Consider the following 12,279-nt stretch of genomic DNA (forward strand, 5'->3'; position numbering starts at 1 on the left):
ACAAAAAATCGTGATATACCGGTATACCGATAAAATTGCACATCCCTAGTAGGTACGTAGGGAAAAAAATTTATTTTGAGAAAAAAAATTTATTTTTAAAATTCAATGAATGCAGGACATATAGCATATAATAAAAATAAAACAGTATGTTAACAGTTTACAAAGCAAGTTTATTAATAAAGATTTATAAAGTAAAGGTATCCTGTACACTTGTGATGTATTAGTTCTATAAATATTGTTGGTCGACTTTAGTATTTCAGGAAAATAGCCCCCCAAAATGAAAATGTAATAAAAACTTTTAGGGTCGGAGGGTAAAATGTAGGGTAGGTCGGGTGACAGGAAACAAGAGTATGTTTTGTTTTGGCCTAACTGTGTTCTGTGATAAAAACCACTTGACTTACATTTGACAAAGATCTCAGTCTCCACATAAAAAAAGCAAACATTTGGTGACAGTAGCTTTGCAATATGATGTTCATTGTTCATTTTTTCAAAAAAGTAAACTAAAGTAAATGTTTAAAACAATTAATGTATCATTTAATATGTAGATCAATACTTTTTTGGTTTGTCATGTCTATAAGGACAGGGACAGCAATAAGTACAGGACATAGTCACTTAAACTGTTAAATTTGTACAAAGAAGGAGATCTACTTCAAGATAAAGTACATGACTTCTAATGTCTCACCAAAAGTGTGCTCTCCATGCATTTTTAATATGTTTTCAGTATTCTCAGACTGCACAAGGTTCAGCCATTAGAAAGAAGTTTTTAACTGATGAATATTGAATAATTCATATACTTGTACATTAGTGCAGTATGAGACTTTGAGTCTCAAGACAGATTAATAAAATATAGTTTCTTTGAAAGCTAAATTTAAGGAGCAGCCATAAATATTGTTCAATGTGAGCATCACTTTTGATTTTCAAAAATGAAATTGGTGATTTCAAAATAATTAAATTCATAACCTCTTGACCTATCCATCCATATTAGGGCTTTTTGGAATGTTGAAACTTTTCACACACTTTATTAGGAAAATGCATAAATCGATCAAAATAGTAATTGGTAATAGATTCAACTAATTTTTTAGTAAACCATGAATTATTGAATAGGTCAACAACAACAAAAATCATCTCTGGATGATATCTGCGGTATGTACATACACCAAATAATTGATTGGTTTAATTATGATGATGAGGCCCCTAAGTCCTGATGCAGTTATGAATTGCTCTGTGGGTTTGCTGGGAGTGGCTGCTCTCTACTGTGGCTACCCTTTCAAGGTTACCTGTGTATCGTCTTTACCTTGAGCGCACCAGATAACTTCCAATCAAGTTTATGACATAAGATGTTCATAATCAGGAAGATTACATTACACTTCCCAGTTTTCTGCAAGATAAATTTCAAGGTCATGTACAAAGGGGGAGGGGAGTGTTGAAACCTCCTAATTATAAGATGTCTTTAAAAGTCATACATGAGAATCACTTGAAGTGCTGCATGATGCAAGGGGAGGGTGAACCACCATAAGTTATAGCATTAAATGTCAGACATGTATGAAATTTATACATTAAAATTTTTATGAAATATTGGATTTAGCTTCCGGTGAGAGTTTTCCCCAGTATGTACACACATTCAATAATTCATTGGTTTCTGCTGCTGAAGCCCTGGATTCCCCAGCCAGTGCAGATAATTAAAGCCGTTAATGATGTGACTGACTCTGTGTGGGTTTCTGGGAGTGGCTGATGTATACTCCTGTAACAATGCATGTATTCAAAGTTATATCAAGAGTGCACCAGATTAATTCTAGTCAGTGATCTTACTAAGTATGTACCAGTGAGCATTATCCTGTAAGATTCATATATAATATGTCTTTCACACAATCTTCCCACTTTGAACCAGATTCTTTATAGGGATGGATGCATTGGGTAGAGGATGATTTCAGAAAGTATTAATTAACCCATATATCCCTCCTTCAATCTACTCTCATAATATGACTTACATGTAGACCAAACTTTGATTTATCAGGTCCTTTGCTTTGAGTTAGGTACAGTAATATACTAGGGGTATATTGATTATGTTAAATGCATTTAATATGAAGATTTAAAAAAATATCAATTATTTAACTTTTGAAAAAAGTACGAATGTGCACCAATCCTAGCTGTTTTCATGATAGAATCTATAACTCTAGCTGAGTCAGCTTCCTGTGTCAGATTTGGTAGCACTGTATGTGGGATTGCACTGAAAACCAAAATAGTAAATTTAATTGAACAGGTTGAATCTGAATCTTAATTGTTATTTAAGAGTCCTTGATTTTTTTTTATGATCTGACGTGAAAATGAGTTGAAAAAGAGCAGCATAAAATTACAAAATAATTATACATGTAAATGTACATTGAAGGATATTTAAATTCGATTGATGCAAAACATTGTTTCCAAGAATTAAATTATATGTTATTCTAGTATAATACTTTCTCAAGTGCTATATGCAATTTATCTACATAAAATGATATTCATGATACATGTACAGACAAATACTTATGAAAAATTGACTGATTTTACTCATAATGCAAAACTGTATAAAGTTGTATCGGTTCTTCCCTGTTTTTTTTTTTTCAGTACCATTGTGTCGTGGAAGATGTTTCGTCAGACTCTGCAGGAGACCCACCCCATCAGTTCCCCCCTGGAGGCCATGGCATTGAAATCCACCATTGATCTGACCTGTAACGACTACATCTCCGTCTTCGACTTTGATGTATTTACCAGGTATGTCATCTTAATAATTCATTCATACTGTGACCTCTGTATTAAAAAGAAAATAACTAAACTGAACATTTGAAGAGCAATAAATTAATTGGAAATTTAGATTTGAATTTTGTTCTTCTCTGCTTAAAAAGGGAAATGAAAAATCCACAAAATCATACATACATGTTTTATTAATATCTGCAAGCTTACAAAGTGCATTTTCCAAATACAATTACCATTACCAATTCACCATACATGAGATTTTCATTTTGTTTATCTTAATTGTCAGATATATTATATATTCATCTTTGTGGAGGATACTATTTTTAAGAATTGAGTAGGAAATATAAAAGATTATTGTCTGTCCCTCATAATCAATGCTTCCACCTCATTTCTGTATATTTTGAGATATATTGCCAAAAAAAGGGATGTCCCTGGTTCCATGGGACAGACCTAACATGATTGTATATTACAAATGTTCTTTATGTTTCTTTTATTTAGACTTTTCCAGCCCTGGGTAAACTTGTTACGAAATTGGAATGTTTTGGCAGTCACGCACCCTGGTTATGTAGCATTTCTCACATATGACGAAGTCAAAGCCAGACTTCAGAAATATGTCAACAAACCAGGAAGGTATGTATACCAGGAGATACAGATAAAACATGAAACCGGCTTACATATGAAATAGGTGAACAGGAAATGAAAATGAAATGTTTTTGTTTGAAATTTAAAAGACTGAATACACTGTATACTACTATGAGTAATGTAAATTAAAGTGAGAGTTTTTTTTTTTTTTTCAAACAAGTACCCGGATAATGTTATGTGAGACATAATCAATTTCTTATGCATTGATTTGTGTTTTTAGAAAAAACGCTCTACATGCTGGCTGGTAAAATCACAACCAGGCTTGAAAAAGAACATTATCTGGCTTAAACAGCATTTGACATTTATATTACTACTGATGTCATAAATTGCAATTTGCAATATTTTGCATCAAAGAAAATTGATATAAATACTTTTTGAGGTTCTGTAGCATGATAAGTAGAGTGATTATGTTTTATTGTTATTGTGCCCCAATTTATTGCATACAGATAAGATTGTTAAAAAATACTAAGTTTATTCATTTGGTGCATCCACCATCTCAAAAGGCTTGTAGTGAAATTTTTGCACAGTTTGTATAAACATTGTATGTTTCGTGATGGTCATTGAGAAATGGTTTAAAGGAAAGAGAAAACTTGAAAAATGTAATTTTAAGAGTTGTAGAACTTTGAAGGCATGATATACTGGTTCCTTTAAAGAATCTTTTCATTAATAATTTGATTTAATAGTTTATTATTCTTTTACTGTATGGTCACTTTACAGTTATGTCTTTCGCCTGAGCTGTACAAGATTAGGGCAGTGGGCCATCGGGTATGTCACAGCAGAGGGCCAAATACTGCAGACCATTCCTCAAAACAAGTCCCTGTGTCAAGCCCTCCTAGATGGCCAAAGGGAGGGGTTGTAAGTAAAATCAGTTACATTTCAGTAAAGAAAATGGAAGCCTTTTCCCTGTAGAAAATGTTGAGTTATATACAGTGAAGGAATTTAACATAACGTTACAAGTTACAATGCAATTGCAAAGAATTCAGAAATGTTTGAGTCAAATCAATTGCTTTAAAGTTTACAAGCTGAAGAAATTATACTTTTCTTTATATTTATACATTCAGAGTATTGAATATCGAGTTGGTATTGAGTTATAAAATTAATTGCAAACTATGATGGTAATTTTTATTGAGATTATTGTTTCATTATTACATGTATATTGTTTTATTTCTTCAGCTTCAAATTCCCAGATGGACGCTCCATAAATCCGGACCTGAGTTTCTTGGTGCAGGACTGTGAGGAAGACCACATCAAAGTGACTCAGGAGCAATACGAACTTTACTGTGAGATGGGGTCAACCTTCCAGCTTTGTAAAATATGTGCAGAGAATGATAAAGATATCCGGATAGAGCCCTGTGGTCATCTCCTCTGTACTCCATGTCTAACACAGTGGCAGGTAACAGCAAGTGATTTCTCTGATTATCTCCCTTGAGGCATGGATTTTTTATTTTGTTGCAAATTCACTTGTAGCAAGTTTTCTGGCATATATGAATTAGCATGTTTTATGGTTTTGTACTATATTCAATACCTGAATAAATGTTGAAAAAAGTGTGGGTAATATAGATTTCCAACATTTTATGGAAAATAAGCTTGAAAAACTGTTAGGTATCTAGAAGACTTGGTACAGTATTACTTTGCAATGCAATATATTTATGATATCGGATGATGCTTTCTCTTTCTCTGAATATCAAATTTATAAATTTATTCATAGACTGCCTACTTCTCTCTGGCTAAGTTTACTCCAGAAATTTAAAATTTCACATATATGTACAATTGTATTCAAAATCGCTTTGTGGCTAGCTGTTCTAGAGAGCTGTCTTCCAGGGACATGCAATGAATCAAGCCTCCATTTAGTCCAGACATTGTATTTTTAGTATAAGTTTAGTGGAGTGTATGAAATTAATTTCCTTTGTTGACTGTATTTTAAACACAAAGTTTTATATTATATATATCCAGATTACATTGGATGTGTTTTTAGTGCAGATTACATGTAGAAACACTCTGTTGTATGCAGACAGGAAGATACATATTACAATGGGATCCATTTTTTTCTGCAATCGTGTTTCAGAAATTTATTTACAGACACACTTATTTGTTTTATTACCGGTATGTTACAATGACTTACTAAGCAAAACCAAGATAAGTAAACAGGAAATCAGCACATCACTTGCCCTAGCAGCTCGGAGCTACATGTATAATGAGCATGTTTCCAATTAAAATATGAAAGGTCAGAAGTCAGGATTAATCTTTTAATATATCTTAAACTTTATGATACACCTACAAGTAAGTTGGATGCCTATCCTACTTTGTCATGTTATTAAATTATTATCACATATACAGGTCATTAGAAATTTGTGTGAAAACAAGGCAAGTGTTGCCATGGCTTACAACATCTGTCCAAAGTACACATAAATTTTTTCTCCTTTATTTGGCTATCAAGGTTTACACATCATGAAGTGCACCTAGTTGATTGGTATTTGAGTATAATTAATACTTGTATATAGTTAATGTACACTGTAAATGACCATGATACACTGTTAATTTAAAAACTGTGATGACCCAGTTTTGTAGAATAAAACTTCTGAATTATATGAGTGAAGTGGTTACTTCCTATCAGTATGTCTAGTGGTACTTTTTTTTGTATCAGCTTACACATTATAATACTCAATATAAAAATCCTGCAAAACAGAGTACACAAAGTGAAAGTGTTATTATTTTTAGAATGTTTGAAAAATGTGACTGCAAAGTAATCCATGTCAATGTTCAATACATTATAGAAAGAAACACATTAACATAGTCGCTATATGATTTATTTGAAAAAATATATGGAAAAAATTTATTAAGGGGAACAAATAGTAAACAAAGTTTTATGCCTCGAAGTTTATTCATTGCAAATATATCAATCCAAAAAGCATGCAAAAATTAATTGTACACTTTTTAATTGTTTTTATTTTACAATTGATTTTTACAGGACTCGGATGGACAAGGATGTCCATTTTGTCGATGTGAAATAAAAGGAACAGAGCAGGTTGTTGTAGATCCCTTCAACCAACAACACGAAAGAAGACAAATTCACGAAGAGCCCAAGAGAAAGCGATGTTCAAGGCACATGTTTGAAGATGACAACGGGGAAGATGTTAGTTTTCTATACACATTACAATTCTGATTTTATATGACTCCAAGTCATAATGCCAAAATCGTGCAAATAGATTTTTATCAAAGAACTTTTGAACCTAGATTTAAGTAGGAAAATATTTACTTCCTGGTTGACTGAGTTGAGATTTGTATAAAGTATTTTGCAATCAAAAGGAAATTATAATAATTTAACTTTGGCTTTCGTACTTATGACCAAAAAGTTGTTAAGTCATTACAAGTTACTTCCCTTTCCATGTATAATGAATTGCTTTTAAAGAGATTTGATATAAACTAGATTTATACACATCAAAAACTCAGAATATGATAACTGGGTATTAAGCAACTAAGTGGTTTTATCTCAGTTATGCATTATTCTTGCTTTGATGTCCAAAAGTCTTAAATTGTAATCCTCACCCAGAGATAATTCAATAGAATCTAATCAGATAGAATAATTTTGTTAGATTTATTCTTAGAACTACAAGTTTTTTACTTGTAGCCAGAAACTTTATTAGAAACCTGCTTGAAGTATTAACAAAAAGTCTTGTGTTTTTAGGTCACCTGAGTAACTCAGGTGACCTATTGCTATCCGTTTTCGTCTGTCGTCTGTCGTGTGTTTACATTTGAACATTTTCAGCTTCTTCTCTGAAACCACTGAACCAATTTCAACTAAATTTAGTACACAGCATCTATGGGTGAAGGGGAACAAAAATTATGAATTTCATGGGCCCCGCCCCCCTGGGGCCTGAGGGGTGGGGCCAAAACAACTAAAATTATTGCAATCTTTAAAAATCTTCTTCTTTACTCCTGGACATCAAGCAGGCAAACTGTTGGCATGAATGTAATGAGCTTTGAGTCCTCTACCAAAATTGTGAAATTCATGGCCCCAAGATCAGGGGTTCTAGTGCTAGGGTGGGGCTTTATTTATCATATAGTGAAAATGCATTATTTCTTTGAAAATCTTCTTCTCTGCTCCTGGGTATTAAATAAACTAACTAAGTACATAGTTATGATGAGCAAGAGGTCAGGGGTTCTGGTGTTAGGGCGGGGCTATATAAATCATAGTAAAAGTGCATTATTTCTTTGAAAATCTTCTTCTCTGCTCCTGGGTATTAAATAAACTAACTTACAACATAGTTATGATGACCAAGAGTGCCTCTTCAAAAATTGTGAATTTCATGGCCCCTGGGTCAGGGGTTCTGGTGTTAGGGCGGGGCTCTATTGATTGTATAGTAAAAAAAACATTAATTCTTTGAAAATCTTCTTCTCTGCTCCTTGGTATTAAACAAGCTAATTAAGTACATAGGTATGATTAACAAGTCTTAGAGTGCATCCTCCAAAATTGTGAATTTTATGGCCCCAGGATCAGGGGTTCTGGTGTTAGGGCAGGGCTCTATTGATTATATAGTGAAAATGCATTAATTCTTGAAAAATCTTCTTCTCTGCTCCTGGGTATTAAACCAATAAATTATGTACATAGTTATGATGAGGAAAGATGCCTCTTTCAAAATTGTGAATTTCATGGCCCCTGGTCAGGGGTTTTGGTGTAAGGAGGGAACTCTTTTGATTAAATAATGAAAATGCATGAATTCTTTAAAAATCTTCTTTGCTCTTGGGTATTAAACAAACTAAGTAAGTATACATTAGTTATAATGAGCAAGAGTGTTTCTTCCAAAATTGTGAATTTTGTGGCCACTGGGTTGGGGTAAGTGATGTTAGGGCAAGGCTTTATTGATTATATCATGTATATAGTGAAAATACATTGTTTCTTTAAAAATCTTCTTCTCTGCTCCTGGGTATTAAACCAATGAACTATGTACATGTACATAGTTATGATGAGGAAGGATGCCTCTTCCAAAACTGTGAATTTCATGGCCCCTGGGTCAGGGGTTCTGGTGTTAGGGCGGGGCTCTAATGATTATGTATAGTGAAAATGCATGAATTCTTTGAAAATCTTTTCCATTGCTCCTAGGTATTATACCAATGATCTTAGTATATATATTTATGATGAAGAAAGGTGCATCTAGCAAAATGGTTAATTTCATGTTCTCTGGGTCAGGGGTATCAGAGGGGGGGGGGGGGGGGGGGGGTTAACAGTACATAGTCTGAAGATAAATGAATGCTTTGAAATCTGCTCTATGGTATTAATCAACCATTTATGATGAAATAAAATTTATGATAAAATTTCCAAAATTTTGAAATATGTGTCCCCAGGGTCTGTGGTTCCTGTGGGGTGGGGTGCACCACTGGTTATAAAGTGAAAACGCATACTAGTATTCTCTTTTTTACTCTGATCTAACTCTGGGTATTTAAAAGTAACTGGAGTAAGAATTCTAAGTGTATAATTATGATAAGCAATGGTGCCTCTTTCAAAATTGTGAATTTCATGGCATTTGGATTAAAACATGAACCAAATTCAATTTTTGGAAAGTTGTTTCATGATACTCAGGTGACCTATAAGGCCCGTGGGTCTCTTGTTGATAGGACTTCCGTTTTAGTGATATGACTTCTGTTGTAATTGATAGGAATTGTTTTTTATTGATAGGACCTGTATTGATAGGACTTCTGTTTTAGTGATAGGACCTTTATTAATAGGACTTGTGTTTTATTGATAAGACTTCTGTTTTATTGATAGGACCTGTATTGATAGGACTCGTGTTTTTTTTATAGGACTTTGATGGCCTGGGATGTTCATTTTGTCGGGCAGAAATGAAGGCCAAAGAGTCTGCGGAGGTGGACCACCACTTTAGTTCACAGCTGACCTCCAGGTCAGACTCCACTAAGGCCCACACCAATAACACCCCCACCACCCACGAGGAGCATGACGACTCAGATGTAAGACATTTATATTCAAACAAACAGGAAGCCATATGTCTTCTGGGAAGAAGATCTATTTTTAGCTCGCATGACCCAAAGTCTAAAGTAAAATCATTTGATTGGAGAATAAACATGATCTTCTCCCTGAACAAACACTACTCTTTACTAATTAAATTATCAGGTATGGAAACAAATCTGAAAAATATACTTTATGTTTAAGGTTAACTGTAATGTCTTGAAAGTGACATTTTCAGTTTTCAGTTAATATACAATCATGTAAAGGGAAAAACTTCTGATGAACTTCTGACTGCATGAAAAGTTTATTACACCTTTCTTTTGGTGTAAATATGAAGGTTTTTGAAAGGGTGAGTCATCTTGTTATCTGATCAAAGTCAGCTTCACTTGATAAAGACATAATGTGTAAAATTGTTCCTAGTGTTTGTGTGTAGGAACAAGACATGTGCAAATCAAAAAACAAAACAAACAACAACAAAAAAGAACTAGTCAGAAGACTTTTAGAACAAATGAAAAGTTTAATAACAAATATGTCCAAATATATTTTTGACAAGCTGGAGGTGTCTGGAAGAAAAGTTACCAATTTTTGATTGAACCATTAATTTATGAGAAAGAAAAATGAAAAAGTAGTAAATTAAACTAAAAACAAAAGGCTTAAAGTCACAGATTATGCATAGTTCAACAGGCATTTTAAATCCTATGAATATATTGTGAGTTTATGATTATCCACTGTACATTGTAAAAGTTAAGATACTACACGTAGTACATAATATAATGTATCTATCTATTTAAAATTAGAAAATGAATGACAGTAAATGTTATATCCCTTAAAAACCTTTCCATCTGATGCAGTGTGTACTAAGCCCCCCTTTCTTGTTATCAGTTTGTAAATAAGTGTTTTGCACTGTTTTTTCCCAGCATGTTGAAACTGACAGGGATCACCAGTGGATTAGTAATAACCTGCATGCCCAGGTAGTAATAAATCAGTGTCTAAATCATGTAAGTTCTCAATCATAGGCATTCTGTTTTACCTATGATTTCTTTTTGCACTGGATTGTACGTTACACAGAATAACACATTTTACAACACATGGACCTTAATATTCTCAGTTAAATCTGTAGCTCACTAACTCCCGTGTATTTACTTGAGAGAACCCATACCGAAAAAAGTTATAACTTAGTTATAACTTTTGTAACTAAAAAAAGTTACAAAAAAGTTATAACTAAGTTATCGGATTGAATGGCATGTTTTAAGTGAGGTATAATTTAGTTATAACTTAGTTACAAAAAAGTTATAACTTTTTCATAACTTTTCACCTTTTATTGAACATAAATACAGCAAGTACATAAAAGTTATAAAAAAGTTATAACTACAAAAAGTTATACTTATAAAAAGTTACACAAAAAGTTATAAAATAGTTACAAAGTTATACTTTAGTTATACCCAAATAAACAGTGGAAAAGTTACAAAAAAGTTATACCCGAAAAAAGTTATGAAAAAGTTACAAAAAAGTTATACCCGGAAAAAGTTATACCCAGGAAAAGTTATAACTAAAAAAAGTTATACCTATTATAAAGTTATGAAAAAGTTACAAAAAAGTTATACCCCAAGAAAGTTATGAAAAAGTTATAGAAAAGTTATACCTAAAAAAAGTTATAACTGCAAAAAGTTATAACTATAAAAAGTTATACCTATTAATAAAAACTTTCGTAAAAGTTCCAGTGAAATTATACACTGTATGTTAACCTGTTGTGGATTTACTCAGGTATAAGCTTTTAAAAAGCTACTCAATAAAATTTAAAAAAAAAAAAAAAAAAGATTTTTGAAATTTATACAAAAAAGATTATTTAAAACATATTAAAGGCAATAACAATTTTACCTAACAAACACGATAAAGATAGCTTGGTTTATTGTCAAATACAACTAAATGAATGCACATGCAATTGTTTTAAAAATTCAAGTGTACCTTATTTTACATCATGTCATCTACAACAGATTGAAATTTCTCTGGTTGTTTTAAAGAATACATTTTTAGCATATAGCAATTAGGGTCTTTGTAAAATTACCTAGCAAACTGCATTCTACTCTTGCTAATTGTATAAACAGACATCACTAATTTTAAAATATTAACACCCTATTTATTTTTGATCTAGCTGTATTTCAAAAAAAAAGAAACAGTCACAGTTTCTAGCTGCATACCACCCTCCTTGCACAGGTATCCTTGCAGGTGTGCAGTTGTTTATCTTTATTATTTAAAGATAGGCTGCACTGAAAGTTGGCTGAGTTAGCTGACAGACTTAGCCATCGTTTGACAGGCCGCACTGGTAGTAGACCAAGTTAGCTGACAGACTTAGCCATCGTTTGAGAGGCCACACTGTTAGTAGGCCAAGTTAGTTGAAGGACTTGGCCATCGTTTGACAGGCCGCACTGGTAGTTGGTCAAGATAGTTGACTGACTTGGCCATCCCTTGACAGGTCGCATCTGACGGACTTGACCATCCCTTGAAAAGCCGCTCTGGTAGTAAGCCAATCTAGTTGATGGACTTGGTTGTTCAATGACAGGCCGCACTGGTAATAGGCCATTTAAGTTAGTCGAAGGACTTGACAGGCTGCACTGGTAGTCAGCCGAGCTAGTTGATGGACTTGGTCATCCCTTGACAGACCGCACTGGGTCAGCCGAGCTGGCCGAGGGACTTGGCTGGTGGTCTGCGTCCCTCATTTTAGCTGGTCAGAGTCTTGGCTGGTGGGCAGTGTGACTGGTAGTCGGCTAAGTTTTCGTTGAAATATGCTTGCAATTTTAACCTTTTCTTCAATTCTGCAAAAAATTGTAAAGGTTCAAAATTTAGATTATATATTTAGATAGTATTTTTCCAGCACTCATTTGCATATCAAATTGAAAACACTCTTCCATATCAATTAATTCAAATTCATTAATTCATCCAAA

At 33.2% G+C, this 12,279-nt stretch overlaps 1 protein-coding gene across 5 annotated transcripts in view; it reads left to right on the plus strand.

Annotated features, from left to right (window-relative positions):
- The window catches only part of LOC134256059 (E3 ubiquitin-protein ligase CBL-B-like), a 33,249-nt gene that overhangs the window by 3,860 nt on the left and 17,110 nt on the right, over positions 1-12,279 (plus strand). For all 5 annotated transcript variants that reach the window (XM_062738648.1, XM_062738650.1, XM_062738649.1 and 2 more), the window contains exons 2-7: positions 2,605-2,751; positions 3,232-3,363; positions 4,093-4,230; positions 4,549-4,768; positions 6,344-6,508; positions 9,175-9,339. In XM_062738648.1, the coding sequence (XP_062594632.1) occupies positions 2,605-2,751; positions 3,232-3,363; positions 4,093-4,230; positions 4,549-4,768; positions 6,344-6,508; positions 9,175-9,339 (967 nt within the window). The remainder of the gene's footprint in view (positions 1-2,604; positions 2,752-3,231; positions 3,364-4,092; positions 4,231-4,548; positions 4,769-6,343; positions 6,509-9,174; positions 9,340-12,279) is intronic.

The sequence above is a fragment of the Saccostrea cucullata genome, unplaced genomic scaffold (assembly GCF_032062105.1).
Source record: "Saccostrea cucullata isolate Sc308-1 unplaced genomic scaffold, CSIRO_AGI_Scuc_v1 ctg141, whole genome shotgun sequence".
NCBI classification, from domain to species: Eukaryota; Metazoa; Mollusca; class Bivalvia; order Ostreida; family Ostreidae; genus Saccostrea; species Saccostrea cuccullata.